This window comes from Micropterus salmoides, unplaced genomic scaffold, assembly GCF_014851395.1.
Source record: "Micropterus salmoides isolate LMB-PRFRI ecotype aquatic unplaced genomic scaffold, ASM1485139v1 Ms_hic_scaffold_9, whole genome shotgun sequence".
Taxonomy (NCBI): Eukaryota; Metazoa; Chordata; class Actinopteri; order Centrarchiformes; family Centrarchidae; genus Micropterus; species Micropterus salmoides.
In genome coordinates, this window is record NW_024044681.1 from 37,684,991 (window position 1) to 37,702,058 (window position 17,068).

General features: G+C 40.6%; 1 protein-coding gene across 5 annotated transcripts in view; it reads left to right on the top strand.

The window, feature by feature from the left end:
* Positions 1–17,068, top strand: part of amot (angiomotin) — a 78,420-nt gene that overhangs the window by 38,582 nt on the left and 22,770 nt on the right. For all 5 annotated transcript variants that reach the window (XM_038708216.1, XM_038708213.1, XM_038708217.1 and 2 more), the window contains 5 exons: positions 803–947; positions 5,827–5,919; positions 6,130–6,275; positions 7,770–7,919; positions 16,580–16,776. In XM_038708216.1, coding sequence (XP_038564144.1) covers positions 803–947; positions 5,827–5,919; positions 6,130–6,275; positions 7,770–7,919; positions 16,580–16,776 — 731 coding nt within the window. The remainder of the gene's footprint in view (positions 1–802; positions 948–5,826; positions 5,920–6,129; positions 6,276–7,769; positions 7,920–16,579; positions 16,777–17,068) is intronic.

The window sequence follows — 17,068 nt, forward strand, 5'->3', positions numbered from 1 at the left end:
CTTTATAGGATAGGCTAAATCTAAAAACAAAAGTGACATGCCCATATGTACACAGCAAGGGTTATTGATTGCTGTAATTGTTCCTCCTGTCCATACTGGCCACAAAGAGATTTCTTCTGAAAGCAGTTTCAGTATAAGTAATGGAGGACAAAATCCACATTTCTTGTTTTGCATTCTAAAGTTCAACTGAAGATAATATGAAACTTTAGCAGTCTGAGTTAGAACAAAATTGAGTCTTCCACAGATAGGATTTTAAACTAAATAGATTGTAGACAGTTGACTAAAATGTAAATAGTACAATAATTAGTGCATTGTATGTGATTTGAAGTTTCTTTGAACGAATGTAATGTTTAGCTACTGTACACTGGAACATGTTTATACAAACTCTGACCCATTCCATAAAATTTAAAACACATTTTGGATGTCGCTCATTTAAAGTAATTCATTCAGACAGTTTGGACAAACAAGATTTTAGTTTCTTCTTTCTTATGTGCTTTGGTTGAATTCTGTTAAAGCTTTGATAAGCCCGGAACACACCAACTTGAGTGATCCCAGTTCCATGTAAATAGTGACCCCTCACATTTGGTGAAGCTAGGTACCATGCTGCACCTGGTAGTAGATGTCAGACCCAACAGTCAAAATATGTGTTGTTTGGAATATGGTTTTCTGTAAGGCCACGTGTGACCCATGTCAATAATTGGATGTGAATATGGATATTCAGTGAGTAAATTAATTATACAGCAGTTTGAAAAAAAGGTTTGGTGCATCTCCTTCACTCTGTTTCTCCTGTATCTGTGGGCAGTTGGAAACAGAGATCCAGCTGGTGTCAGAGGCCTATGAAAACCTCGCCAAGTCCTCCTCCAAGAGGGAGGCCCTGGAGAAAACCATGAGAAACAAGCTGGAGCTGGAGGTGCGCCGGCTGCATGACTTCAACAGGGACCTCCGAGGTGAGAGAGCAGAGAGGTGCAACAACAGTGTTGGAACCACACTGCTACTGCAAGTCACTGCAAATTCAACATATTACTGCACTTGTGGATCCAGAGGCCTGTATGGTTTGTCTGTTACATATCAAAACAATTTCTCCATAATGTATTGGGGAAGAGAGATGACAAACATACAGATGGGTGGAGAATACAGGATACTAAAAGTCAGTATCCACCCAGCCACAGCCTGTTCATCGTGCAGGGACCTAAAGTTTGGGGCTAGGCCAGTTAAAAACCCAAAACTTTAAGAAACTCTCCAAAATAGTCAATAAGTTATAGTCGAAAAACTTCTCTGGAGACAGTCAAAAATCTAGTTGTTATTCCATTAAAAGACAAAAACCAGTGTTACATCCTAGCAGGCATCAGAATTAACTGAGTGCGCAGTTAAGGAACATCTCCTTTTATAATCTGCTCCCATTTAGGTGGGATTTCTACGTTACCGCACCCCTTCTGGCTCGTTCTGATAGTGAATTTCTTATCCTCTGCTGCCTTCTAGTGGCAGTTTTAATGTACTGATTTTCATGCCCTATTAATTATTAAACCATTAAAAATTAAACAAATAGGGTAACATGTTTTCTGGTTACACAATCATTTAAAATCAACCATGGTGCTCAACTCATGGTGCAAGTTTCCACTCTAAGGGGTTCCTCGAAACTATTGTCTTTGAACTCTCAAAGGGGTCCCCCCCTCAAAGCAGTCTCTCCCGACTTTTCAACTAATTTCATATTCATAATAGCAGGAAGGAGTGTGGTTTTTACAAAACATATAACGTTTCTTAACGCCACTGGCTGAAATAAAAAATAAAGCAAGTAAATCCTGACTTTTGAACTACTTTTTTTCTGCATATGTATTTATAAGAGCAGTATTCAGTATTTTTACAAAACATTACGTTAACGCCACTCTCTCCCAACGAGTCCAAGCATCAGTGGCAGTAGCTGCCGGAGTTTCTTTCTGTAAGTTTCATGTTGGTGTGCTGCTTCAGCAGATGCTTCAATAAATTGGATGTAAAATAGTTCACGGTTGAAAGCTTTTTGGTCTCACAAAGTTTACGATGGACGACAATGTTCTTTGCCTCTTAGACTGTGACACAATAATGGCAGTAGCTTCTTACAGCTGTGAAAAGAATGCCTCTCTCCATCGTTCTCCCTTCTTCCCTTAGCCTTTTGGCTAACAGCTGACTTAAACAACATAAAGTCCGGTGCTGCTGACCTGTCGCGCAGTCGACGTCAAGGATGGTGCGTTCAGTATCGCAGTATTACTTAGATTAGTAACTGTAATAATATTACTGTTTTGAAATAAAAAGAAACAACCTGAATTAATGAGTAGAGAATCATAACATTATTAATGCAGATGCTTCCACACGGTTGCACTGCATGGTGTACAAGCAATTAACATCCAGTCATGCTCTGTGGCATAGCCAGCTCAGTGACTAATGTGACATCTGCATTTGGGTAAAACGTTAGTAAATAGAGTTGGAATTTGTGGTTGACAGCGCACATTTGATGAGGGTGACGCTTGTGCATTACTGCGATATGTAAGGAAAAACAGAAGAGCAACTCTTTCTGAGTGCCTGAGAATATCAATGCAATGCAGGGCGTGATCAGACTGTGACAGCATTACTATATATTATCTACAAGAGAGATATTAAAGTAGGGTTGCACTGCAACTTGTCATTATAAAGACCAACGCACATCTGAGAGTCAGATGAGTCATCCATGAGGACGGTACAGGCCAGAATGCTGTATCACTACAGTGAGATTATCCAGTGGCTCTGTTATGCTGTGGGGGGCCATTTTAGTGCAGCTAAAAGACCTGGCCTATGACCATCTAAAGTTTGGGAGTATTTAGATATTGACCAACAACATGCTGCTCTGTATGCTCTGTGGATTTGAAATTACTTCACAGCAACAAAACCGCTGCGCACGAACACAAGCAACACGAACATGTGAAGCTAAAGCATCTCGGAGAGCTTTGTCAAGCCACGAGCTGCCGTCCCCATACAAGCCTAACAAGATTATCAACACGAGGAGCGTGTCACTTAAAATTGATTTTATCCTTATGTTAAAAGTAATTTCTGCACTGCTGCTGTTATGGTAACGTAACGTTACACCATGCGTCCATCTGATATTCAGCTGTTTTATATTTACTGTTTGAGTGAGAAAATGGCTTAAACTTACATTACAGACTGCTCCTCCCGTCTGTAAATTGTTATTTTCTTTGCCCCACACTAGTGCACTAGTAATTATTCTGTGATTATCTTACTGCGAGTTTCTCCAGTGACAGAATTAATCCATGTCAGAAACATTGAAAGTTTTAAGTCAAGTACTTCTCAGGAAAGAGTTGACATGGAGAGTATAAATGAATCTGTGTCACAGCGATCCTTTGTAATTTGAGGTCCAGTATTTCAGGCATCTGACACAAAGGGTCTGTTATTATTATTAATATTATAACACAGCAGTGACATGGAAATTAGACTCATTTTAAGAAATGCTACTCTTATCATTATTCTGATGCGTTTCAGGTGTCACTTTTTCAGGATGGTTTAATAAAATCTTAAATTATTAAAGAGACAAGTTTTAGATATTTATTTTGGATAAAATAATTGTTATATAATATTATTTGAGTAATGAAAATTATCTTTAGAATAATCATAATTAAATTAGTTGTTAGATTAACCGACTAATCGAAAAATAATTGTTAGATTAATAGATTTGAAAAATAATGCATCTGTGGATGCTCTTCCCTAGCCAACGGCCAAAGTCAGGGCTCAAGACTAACGTTTTCCACCTGTAGCACTGGTGCTCACTACTGCTAATTTTAGGAGCAGCGGCTTAAAATGTAGTAGCGCCACTTAAATTGACATGCCACCCCAAGCAAAAATCTGCTGTACAGAACAATATGAGGTATGAAAATTATTGAATGTTGTTGTTGTTATTATTATTATTGAATATAATATTTTCCATAGAATTTTAAGATAAGTGAATATTAACATTAACTTAAATAAGAAATTGTAGAAAATAATAAAACTTAACACTGAGCTTTGGCTCTGCTGCCTAGTAATTAGTACAGTCAATTAATTCATTATAAATGAATGAATTCAGTTCAATTCAAATGTAACCAATAGTCAGTATTTACCCATTGCTCTCCATCATGCATTAGTGCAAAGTTGTAACTCAACCTTGACGGAGAGATAGATAGTTGAATATTATGTGGTTTTACATTTCTGTGTGCCGTCACTCATACTTGGTCTGGACTAGTCTCACATAGGTCGCTGCTGGAAAGCGCAAGTTTAATTTTGTGCATGCGCATATGAAGGTTGGCGTTAATCAAACAATAAAGTTGTATTTCACTCTCACTCATTTCCTTATGAAACATGCAAACACTCACAACCCCCTTAACATTCTTTCCTTTCCGTATAAGTGTCTTTATAGTTGTGTCCTGCAGTAGCAAATGTGCTGCTTCTGCTACATTTTGTGAGACTGATTGACAGAATGACTTCTAGTCGCTGCAAATACACAGCAAACAAACCCCTGTGATAGCAACACACAGGTAAAAACATCCATCTATCGTCAACTGCTTATCCTGCGTACAGGGTCGCGGGGCAGGTAAAAACAATCAGTTTTAAATGTAGGCGAGTGTGAATATGTAGCACCGAATGAATCAGGGCAATCAAATAAACTGTTCTGTGACGAGTTGAAAAAATAATTCTGGAGCATTTTCCTCTTCAATTGTCACCAACACACACATATACACGCATGCAAAGGAGAGAAGAAATGGTTCATGGTTCAGAGCCCAGACTCAAGTCCACTGGGAGCCTTTCGCAACACATCACCACAGAGCAGTTTTTCTCTTTCCTGCTTCCCTTCCTTTTTCTCCCTCATACTCATACATACTCAGTTTTCTGGGTCAAAGGTCAACATGTATCATCACTGGAGTTGTTGTTTTGGATGAAAAAGAATTGATCTTGTGCTCTGTTGACAGCACTTGAGTAGGTGTAGCTACATACTAGTGGTATTATAGATTATAAAATATTTAGGCCTGCTAGCTCCTGGCACTGAAAGCCTGTAAGTTCCCAGTAAGATTATTGTTTTTCTGCCTGTAGAAGGTGTTTTGAGTGGCTTAGGATTCCTGAAAACTTGCACACATGTCTGGACTAGTGAAAATCACAGAATTCTGCAGTGATTGGGCTCGGGTGGGCCCATGGTTGAGACAAAGTTGTTTTAATGTTCATGAGATTTGGGGTGGGTCATTGCTGAAAGCAATTGTGCCGTTGACCAAAACATACCGGGTCGAAAGTCAATGGCGCAGTATTTCACTGTTGTTTGTTATTTTAGGGCGCATTACTCCGATGGTAAGAGAGACGCTGTGCACATTTACGCACGTGGCACAGCAAGATAACTTAATATTAAAATCTCCCGACATGCCGGCAGGATCGGTTAGGATGCAATATTAATTCATGTTCTGTGTTCTTTGACACCCATAAACCTCTCATACACAGTCCAGGTTCATCCATGCTGAGCTCCATCAGAGAGTCTAAATGATTTCGGAAGCTAAAAGTTGAATTCTGTTTCCTCTGGAGCATTTCCTTTGTCCTGTCATGTCACATTTAAAACTACAGTTTTTTAGTTTTTCTGCTTAAATGCCCCAAGATATTTGCTGTGACTTTACTGAGCACATGGATATGTTTAAAATGATCAGAAACATTTTTTATGTCACCTCCACAGTTTTATTTTCAAACTCAGTTCCGTAGACCCCTTTAATATCTAATGTGTGTATAAAATCTTTATTTGTGTGTGTGTGTGTGTGTGTGCCAACTCTGAGCATGAGTGTTGTTGTTTTAAAGAGCGCATGGAGACGGCCAATAAGCAGCTTGCTGCTAAAGAGTGTGATGGCTCAGAGGACAACCGCAAAACCATCTCCCAACTGCTTGCACAGAGTGAGTACCACACACACACACACTCAGAGCCATCCCCGCCATTCTTCAGGCACATTCTAAGCATCTGGACATTTTTTCAAATCAATTTCGATGTGACATTTGAGTCCATGCATAGATTCAGATCTATGGTGGGCACAACAAAAACCTGTTTAACAACTAGACTGAAAAGATTGTGTTTGTACATGCTTTCATGTGGGTATGTGTCTTCAGACAAAGAGACGCTGCGTGAAAAGGAGAAGCTGGAGATGGAGTTGAACGCGTTGCGCTCTACCACAGAAGACCAGAGAAGACACATTGAGATCAGAGACCAGGCGCTCAACAACGCCCAGGCCAAAGTGGTCAAGCTGGAAGAGGAGGTAAGAGCGTCAGCTAACTTTCTTACTGGAAGTAATTTGGGTTTACTGCTTGATAGAAAATCTACATTTAGAGAAAGTACATCAAATAGTGTCAGAGAGAGAAAGAGGGAGGGATCACATTCATGTCCCCAAGAATCCCAAGTGGGAATGATTTTGACATCAGTGTTAAAAACCTCTTGCTGCTGCTTTCTGACTGAAGCTTAGATAGGATCTACTGGCTTAGACAGGAGCAGAAAGCATTGCAGTATCCAAAGATGCTGCTTTGGAAATGACAAAACATGAAATATTTGAAATGTTGCAGGAAACAAGGTTGGAATTCTGATTCAACAGAAAGTATGCAGGTTTTCTTTTTTTGTGCATTTTCATGCCTTTGTTGGAGGTTTGTGACCTTAGGGAGATGACGGGAAATGTGGGAAGAGTAATTGTGGTTCATGGTCATCGCCTTAACCCCCTGACGCCAATATTTCTGTAGTGAGATGATTAGAACTCAGTAGTGACCTGTAATAAACCCCATGAATCTTGCTTAGACCTAGTAAATTGAAATAGGAGAAAATGAAAATGGTTGTGGAAGGAAAGAGCAAAAGCAGAACAGATAGGTGCATGTAAACAGGGTTGCCATACTCGTGCGCGTGTTGTGTGCAGCAGCTGCGGACTGCCTCCATCCCCAGATTTGTCACACATTCACTAACATATTCCTGGCGAGTTTCAAGTCACATCTTAAATCTACTGCGGCGATCATGATTGTATAACTGAACACTACATTATAAAGCCACACACGAAAAAAGAAATGAAAGAAAATAGACTTTTTACAAAATCGCGTCAAGCTTGATTGGAACTCACCTGAGCAATAAGTACCATCGACTCCCTGCTCTTTATGTTACCTGCGAGCTGATTGAGCAATCACAGATGACTGTCTTCCAGTCACATATTGATCCAGGTAACACTTTGTTTGGGCTGATCTAAAACAACTGGTTACCTTGAGTGATCTTAAAAATACCGCAACATGTTTATCAAGGTGTTTTTCTCGCCAGGAACATGTTTGTGAATGTGTGACGAACATTAGATGTTTCCGCTGAAGGGAGACAAATGGAAACAAAAATATGACTAAATTCTGCAGTTTTTGAAGTCAGTTTATATCTCCTGTCCACTGACCTCTAAAGGATTAACCACAGCAGTCTGATGATGTCTGTCGTCTTGGTGCTCCTTGAACTTCTTTGAGTATTTGCTGAAACAGATTTGGTCAACAAAGAAAACCGATCAAAGTAGGCAGTAATCGTTCTGGTTGTGTGACAGCAGTTCCTGCTGATCCACTGCTGAAGGAAGCTTCTGAGGTTTCTCTGTCCTGGATCCTCATAACTTCTTGGTGTGTAGCAAATTTGCCACCTTGAACCATCAAATAACTTCACAAACAGGGTCCTGTGTGAATGTGAATTAGCACAGCAGAGTTTCTGGATGTAAATATTACCGTGTGTGTGTGTGTGTGTGTGTACGCAGCTGAAGAAGAAGCAGGTTTACGTGGAGAAGGTGGAGAGGATGCAGCAGGCCCTGGCTCAGCTCCAGGCAGCCTGTGAGAAGAGAGAACAACTCGAGCATCGACTCCGTACAAGACTGGAGAGAGAGCTGGAGTCGCTACGCATGCAGCAGGTAGCACACCATTAAACAATATGTCAGAGTAATTTTATTGGGAGCCTTCTTGTGCCCTTTTATCTGAACCTAAAACCTGACAATGTAATACCTTCCCAATAATGTAATAATCTCTGTACCAATTAATGTTGTTACATTAATTAAGGTTATTACACTATTGGGTTAACCTTATTTTTGCAGAACCTGATGTAAGAATGTAATAATTTCCCAATATTGCAATAAGTTGGCCAATGTTGTATTAGCTTACCACCAATAATGTATTAATGTTTTGGGAATGCATTGTTTTTGTAATTAAGTCATGAGGCGATGCTATAATGACATTTCCAAAAAGATGAAATTATACACACTAAATACCCCTAGAAATTGGAGTATTGTAAATGTTCCGTACTTGTATAGCGCCTTTCTAGTCTTTTCGACCACTCAAAGCGCTTTTACACTACATCTGCATTCACCAGTCACACACATTCATACACTGAGCCTAAGTGCTCCAACAGAAACTAACATTCACACTCACTCATACACTGGCGGAATAGCCGCCAGGGGCAATTCGGGGTTCAGTATCTTGCCCAAGGACACTTCGACACGCAACCAGGGGGAGCCAGGGATTGAACCGCCGACCTTCCGATTAACGGCCAACCCGCTCTACCTCCTGAGCCACAGCCGCCCCACTCCCCCCCCCCACTCCCCCGCTCCTTGTGTTTTGTTAGGGCTGGAGCAAGAACCCTATTGGAAGTCTGGGAAGGTTCTCAGTCATCCAGGTCATAGTTATCCAACGAAGGTTAAAGTCAAGGGCAACTGGACTTGTTTGAAGATACTGGAAGACGTTTCGTCCCTCATCCAAGAGATTTCTTCAGTTCTGACTGACTGGTAGGGAAACTCAGCTATTTAACCTCTGGGATTGTTAGCTAGGATCATCGATACGGCTGGTTCGATAGTGCTCCTGGCTGTGGTTAACGACAGTCGTCATGGTCGTTAGAGCCACCCATGGCCAAGTCTAAACGACCATTGTTGGCATCTTCACCTGAGGCCAAGAGGAAATGCTTGTTGAGTTTCCTGGGAAGCGAAGTGATGGCGTAGACCCCCTCCTCTGTTCAGCGACGGCTTCTCAACCCTGGTGTAGATGGCTTCCTTGACGCCTCTTTCAAACCATCCATCTTCTCTGCCTAAATGTGCAGCTGGTGGTCCTCAAACGAGTGTCCTCTGTCCTTCAGATGTAAGTAGACTGCAGAGTCTTGACCTGAGGAGTTGGCCCTTCTGCGCTGAGCCATGCGTTTGTGTAGTGGTTGTTTAGTCTCCCCAATATACAGGTCTGTACATTCCTCACTGCATTGGACCGCATACACTAGATTGCTTTTCTTGTGTTTGGGTGTGCGGTCTTTGGGGTGGACCAGCATCTGTCTTAGCATGTTCTTGGGTTTAAAAAAACACAGGGATGTTGTGTTTGTTGAAAATCCTCCTGAGTTTTTCTGATACTCCAGACACGTATGGAATCACAATGTTGTTGCGTTTGACCTTCTTTTCCTCCCCTGTAGTTTTGTTCTTCTTGGATCTTGTGGCTGTTTTCACAAAGGTCCATTTAGGGTATCCACAGGCTGTAAGTGCCCCCTTCAGGTGTTTCTGTTCCTTCTCTCTGGCTTCTGCACTTCTTGGGTTTACATTTTACAAGTTTCATCGACATATCTGTACCAGTTGCTCGGTGCTGTTCCTCTGAAGGAGTTAAGGGCTTTTCCCTCCACTTCTTCCATGTAGATGTTCACCACGATAGTTGAGACCGGTGAGCCCATGGCACAGCCATGCTTTCATCTGTAGAATCCTACGTTGTATTGGAAATAGGCGGTGTTAAGACAGAGGTTGAGTAATTTACAGATCTGGTCAGGGCTCAGGCTGGTTCTGCTGTCCAGAGTGTGGTCTTGTAGTAGCCGTTTCCTTACGGATTCCATTGCCTCCATGGTGGAGGTGCAGGCAAACAAAGAGGTCACATCATAGGACACCATGGTTTCATCTGGGTCCAGTTTCAGTCCTCGTACTTTGTTTACAAAGTCAATGTATTTTTAGATGTGGTGGGGTGTGTTGCCAACCAAGGGGGCTAAGATGGTGGATATGTGTTTGGCAATGTTGTAGGTGACCGAGTTAATGCTGCTGATGATTGGCCTGAGTGGGGCTCCTTCTTTGTGTATTTTGGGTAGTCCATATATACAACCCTGGACAGTAGAACCAGCCTCAATCTACAGGCTCTGTACTTTAATGAACTCCTAGAGAATTAATCCTATAGACTTCAAATTTATGCTTTGCAGTCTTAAACCCGATGATTAAAAATTGTACAAACGGTGAGTTTTTGTTAAAAATTGTTGATTAGCCATGAAACAGGATGTAGTTGTAACTTCAGTGTACATGCTCACATCTGTAACAAATTTGACATTTAACAGTCTCGCCTTGAACACATCCATATGCCAATATTCACTCAAAGTCATAACACCACCTACTGGCTACAAGAAATGTCAAGTTGTGTGGACTACTCCTACAAGCAGATTGGCCATATCAACTTCAAAACTGTCCCACACAAACCTTAACAAAGATATGATGCTATGTTGTGAAGCTTGTGAGTTTTCGGTTAACAGAATGTCGGCGTGGTGGCCTATGGTTGGTGGATATGTGCACTCTGTGTATAATCTTTAACTGTATTGCTTTGCCACGATTGCAGACTGAAATTGATTTATCATGTCTCCAGAAATCCCTCCACTGTTCATCATCAATTGTGATGTTTAGCTCACCCTCCCATGTGCCCTTAAGCCTCTGTGAAACACATAGCTTTATAAAATAGACTCACAGATATCTCTCTGTCTGTTAAATTCTCAACAGGAGAGCTTTAATGGTTCTCAATTAAGATATAATGCCTTACCTGCAAATAACAAAAGAATATTTCTCTAATCCTATTTTCAAGTAGGGTGATGAAAGATCTGAATGGCTGGCTAAGTTCCTTCATATGGAACAAGCGCAGACCAAAATTTTGAACAGGACACAACAATCACGGTAAAATATTAATCAAGGAAATACATCCTAGGCATGAGGCGGGCAAAGAATTCCATCGCTCCAAATCCTGCCTCACCGCAGCCTTGCCTCATTCCTCTATACAATGAGAAAACTCAAAATAGTCAAAATAGCCTGATTGTCTGAGGACTGTCATACAGAATTTCGACCCACCTAATATAATTATCCCCAAACCAAATTTATTTAAAGTATAAAATAAATAAGCCCATTCCACCCGATCAAAGGCTTTCTCGGCATCTAGAGAGAGCACTAAACCCTCAATATTTCTTTGCTGGAAAGCCTGGATTACACTGAGAAGGCGCCTGACATTGGTACAGGAGTTATGACCTTTTATAAAACCTGTTTGATCTTCTTTAATAATTCTAGGCAGGAGGTCTAGTAGCTAGAATTTTTGAAAGTATCTTCCGGTCAACATTAAGAAGAGCTATCGGTCTATATGAGGAACAAGACTCTGCGCACGTCCCCTTTTTCAGAATGAGAGAGATATTTGCTTCTGTTAGAGTCCATGGTAATCTATTATGCAAAAAAGAGTGGTTAAACAACTAATGGGTCTGCTAACAAATGACAAAATTCTTTATAATATTCACTACAAAATTGATCAGGTCCAGGGGCTTTTCCATTTTGTAAGGTTTTTATAGCAGTCAATACTTCCTTTCTGGAAATGGGGGAGTTAAGATTGGTTTGCTGCTCTGTTGATATAGTAGGCAGACTAAGCTGAGAAAAGAAATAAAATTCTTAAGGAGGTTATCTAAGGTTGATCTGACTGCAAATATTTCTCGCAATAAAGCAGGGGTTGGAGAATCGACATAGAGTCTTTCTTTTGTTTTAAGCTCAATCATTAACAAATTTTGCTTCCTCAATTTCTGCCGCCGCTTGCTGGCTGAGAATGAATAATAAATGAATAAAAACAACCTTAGTATACGCCTTCATAGTTTCCCATAGGAGGGTAGGGTCATCTGTTGACTGAGCGTTAATAGAAAGAAAATATCTAAACTCGGTATTAAAATAGGAAACGAAGGTATGGTCCTTTAAAATACTTGTGTTCTGTCTGCAGTATTTTACTCCGTTTCCTATACCCTTCAGAGAGAGATCCAGCACTACATTGGCATGGTCTGAAATGACAATACTGCCTATTACACAAGATAAGACTGAATGCAAGGAAAGCCCAGGTAGAAAAAAGTAATCAATCCAAGTATGACACCTAAAGTGTTCTCTTTATCCGAGGGATGAATTGTCCTTCATACAGCAACAAATCCTAAATCTTCACATATAGAATTGTGTGACTTAGCTTGTGAAGAAAGAGGTGAAGCTGTGTGGGGGAGTCTGTCAATGAGGGAATTCAGTACACAATTAAAATCTCCACCCACTATGGAAATATCTGAGCGAATCTCTGAGAAATCTAAGAATACTTTAGTTATAAAATCTGACAGGTGAGCAGGGGGGTAATAAATATTCAGTATGGAAATAACAGTATCTTGGAAGATCCCCTTGATTGTAACTGTGGCTGGGCACGTTAACGCGTTATTATCTCGCATTAATTAACGCCGACAATTTTTTTATTGCACTTTAACGCAGTTTTTTAAATTATTATTTTGAAAGTCCGTTGCTTACTGGCTCTGAATACACATAGGCCTACAGTCAAACCATGGGTCACAGGAAAGGTGGGATGTTGATCAGCCTGAAAATAACCCTCCCAAACAAGCAGCGGAGAGGCTTCGGCAGGTTCTCTCAGGTGAACAGACAGGGAGACAGCGCTCCGCGAGTGAACAGCAGGCACTCTGTCAATGTCAATTTTATTTATTTTATATGCATGGGGAGGTTGTTCCATAGGATGGCGGCACCCACTGCAAAGGCTCTGTCGCCCTTATTTTTAAGCTTTGATTTTGGGACATCCAGGAGCAGCTGATTTTTTGACCTCAGTGTTCTTACTGGACAATGGTGGCATAAGAGATCAGCTAGATAAGGTGGCGCCAGACCATTTAAGGCCTTAAAAACAAGCAATAAAATCTTAAAATCTATCCTATAACGGACAGGTAGCCAGTGGAGGGCGTTATGTGTTCATGCTTTTTTGTTTTTGTTAAAAGGCGAGCAACTGCGTTTTGGACTAACTGGAGACGATTTAAAGATTTCTGATTTAGACCCATGTATAATGAATTACAATAATCCAGCTGAGCAGTAATAAAAGCATGGATGACTTTTTCAAGGTCTTTGGGAGGAAGATAGGCCTTTATTTTAGCTAGAAGTCTTAACTGGAATAAGCTGGTTTTGACGACTGCACTGATTTGCTTATTGAATGTGAATGAGGTGTCAAAAATAACATCAAGATTTTTAATAGAGGATCGATTTTGGGAGGCTAAGGGGCCCAAAGTGCCAAGAAGGTCACCCAGTACGTCTAAACGTCCACACGTGATGATCTCTGTTTTATTTTCAATCAGAGTGAGGAAGTTTAACTCCATCCAGGAGTTAACCTCCTTTAAGCAGTCTAACAATGGTTGCACAGACTCTTTGGTTATGGATTTCATAGGAAAGCAGATTTGGACATCATCAGCAAAACAGTGATAGGAGACGTTATGTTTCTGGGAAATGGAACCCAGTGGCAACATATACAGTGAGAAGAGGATAGGGCCCAAAATAGAGCCTTGAGGGACCCTGCAGGTGAGAGGAGCAGCTGACGAAGAGTGTTCAGCTAAAATGAACAGAGAAGCACCTATCAGTCAGGTATGACTGAAACTATTTTAAGGCAATACCTTTGATACCTACACAGTGTTCAAGGCGAGATAAAAGGATTGTGTGATCCACAGTGTCATAGGCGGCAGTCAGGTCTAGAAGCACCAGAACAGCAGAGCTGCCTGAGTCCACCGTTAAAAGGAGTTCATTAAAAACCCTTAAAAGAGCCATTTCTGTACTATGACGTGGTTTAAAGCCAGACTGGAACTTCTCCTGGATGCCATGGTTGTCAAGGAATGTTTGTAATTAGTTCAGGACTATTCTCTAACACTTTTGAGAGAAAAGGTAGTTTGGAAATAGGCCTGAAGTCAGAGAGAACATCATGATCCAGATCAGATTTTTTGATAATAGGCTGCACTACAGCATGTTTAAAAGCAGCTAGGACACACCCTGTGCTCAGACATGCATCTATTAAAAAAAGAATGCTGGACCCAACAGTATTAAAAATGTCCTTTAGAAGACAAGAGGAAAGGATATCTGAGGGATAATTTGTAGGCCGCAGACTCTGAACTATATTAGATAGTGAGGAGAGTGATATAGGCTCAAACTGCTTAAAGACAGCTGAGTATATAGGAGGAACTGAAGGGTCTATGGCAGAGGAGGTTGGTAAAGATCTAAGCACAGAAATCTTTCCAATAAATTTTTTTTTTTAAATCTTTGCATAATGTAAGTGTGGGCACAATTTCAGCTGCATCGCTAGGAGGGAGTAAGGAGTTTAGAGTTTCGAAGAGAACTTGGGGCCTATCATTATTGTTGGAGACAATGTTGCATATAAAGTTAGTTTTAGCGATTTTTACAGCACTCTGATAGCTTGCAAGGCAGTCTCTTAGAATTTCTAGGGAGACCTGGAGCTGATCTTTTTTCCATTTCCGGGTAAGACAACTATACGTATGTTGCACCTGCGACCTCAGTTGTCCAGACCATCTGTGTTCTGCTTGTCATGTACTTGCTTCTTGAGATGTACCAACTTCCCCTCCGATGATATCGCTGCGGCCTCCATATCAGCAATTCGTTTCTCGGATTTGCCCATTCGGGCCGCGACTGCCTGTAGCTGCGAGGTCTGTCTTTTAATGGCTTCCAGGAAAGTAGAAATTTTGGTGTTGATAAGGTTGTTAAGGTTATCGGTTATTCTGTCGAGGGCTCGAACAATCCCTGGTTCCATAGAGCCAGACCTAACACCTGCTTTCGGTATCTTAGATGAGGCACTTAGCTCTCCCTCACTTTCAGCATTAGCAGGGGTTTTCTTTGATGAATTTTTCGTATTTCCGGGCACTTCCCGTTCAAAATTCACATGCACAGTTCCTAGTTAAGGACTACTAGCCAGTCAGAGAAGGGCAGGTCAGCGAGAAGTCGGTAAACACGGCTTCAGTTCAGCTGACCTGTTCAAGTTCAAGTTCAAGTTCATTTTTATTTATATAGCACATTTTATAGCAGCCAATGACTGACCAAAGTGCTTTACAGAACAACAAAATTAAAAGACACTAACACCATGCATAGCAGCACATCATAGAACAGTACAGCAAAGATAAGAACAGCTTAGAACGGAAGAAGCACAAGCAATCATAGAGTTATCAAAAATAAACAACAGAAAGGACATATAAACATACACACACACACATATACATATAGGTATATGTATATACAAAGATACTCATACATAAACAACCTTAATTATAGGCCAAAGAAAACAAGTGCGTTTTTAAAAGTGACTTAAAAGAGATCACAGAAGGGGCTATCCTAACGTCTAAGGGCAAATTGTTCCACAGCCGAGGCCCAACCACAGAAAAAGCTCGATCCCCTCTGCGTTTAAGTCTGCAGTGAGGGACTTGTAACAGATTTTGTTCGCCTGATCTGAGACTTCTCGATGGAGTATACGGTTGTAGCAGTTCAGTTAGGTAGCTAGGTGCTTGGTTGCATAAAGCTTTGTAGACAAATAACAGGATTTTAAACTCAGTTCTGAAATTAACGGGCAACCAATGAAGAGACCGCAGAATTGGGGTGATATGATCACTTTTACGACTATTTGTCCGACCTGCCCTCAGTTCAGCTGAGGGCGTGTCGGACTAGCCGTTTGGTGAGCATTATGACCCGCACTTTGGGGTGGACTTTGGGGTTTTTCACTTTGCAAACCTATTACAAGCACAAAAACATATATAACTCAAAAAAGGAGAGGGAAAAAGCCTAAAAGCATAATATGACCTCTGTAAGTACAAGATTTTTATAGTAGCATTTTCACATTTCAGGTATTTTTGTGTGTGTTGTATGTTTTGTTTTGTTTTGCCTACACTCTGCTTAACTAAGGACATATATTAAGACATGTAGTATCATATGGAAATACAGGACTAGATGAAAAAGACTATTTAGCTCTTTGGCTCTATTTTCATCGACCATAGACCAATGGCAGTGCAGCAATGTGTAATATCCACATTTAATAATGATAAAAAGTACAATGTTATTATACATGATTATTGCGTTGTCTATTAAATAATGACCAACTTACAAAAACAATGCATTCACAAAATGTTTGGTGGCATGTTATTACAACATTGGTCAAGTTATTACAATATTGGGAAATGATTAAATTATCAGATTCTGCAAAAATAAGGTAAACCCAAAAATGTAATAACCTCTCGTTAATGTAACAATTTATTACATTATTGGTACAGAAATAATTACATTATTGGTTAAGACATTTCATTACATTATTGGGAAGTTATTATGTTATCAGGTTTTATTACATTTTTGATGGAGTTAAGAGGATATAAGAAGATTATATGACCGTATCAGGAAATTATTACATTATTGGGTCTATAAATCCTCTTCCTATGTTATGTCTCCTTTATTGTTTTTGCCTCCCCTCTTCTTGTCTCTGTTTTCTTGCCCAGCGTCAAGGATTCTCCCAAAGCAGTGGTGCAGTCCCATCAGAGTACAACGCCACAGCACTGATGGAGCATCTGAGGGAGAAGGAAGAGCGGATCCTGGCTCTGGAGGCCGACATGACCAAATGGGAGCAGAAGTACTTGGAGGAGAGCGTAATGAGGCAGTTTGCCCTGGATGCCGCCGCCTCTGTTGCCACTCAGAGGTACATGTGCACAAAAGTTATTGATGATGCATTCTCTGTTTCAGACACTGATGTCTAAAACAAGTTCATAAACAAAAATCACATTGCAGCAGTGGGTGTGCTATTAAAATTTCTCAGGATTATGAGGCATTCATACTCCTGATAGAGTGATCTTAACATGTACAGTAAATACAGCTGTCAGCCATGTAGTTTTGGAATCAAACAAACTTACACATTTAGGCAGGTGAGCCTGAAAATGACAGCAGTTCTAAACATTGGCCACTGACTCCTGTACAAACTGAGAGCAGACATT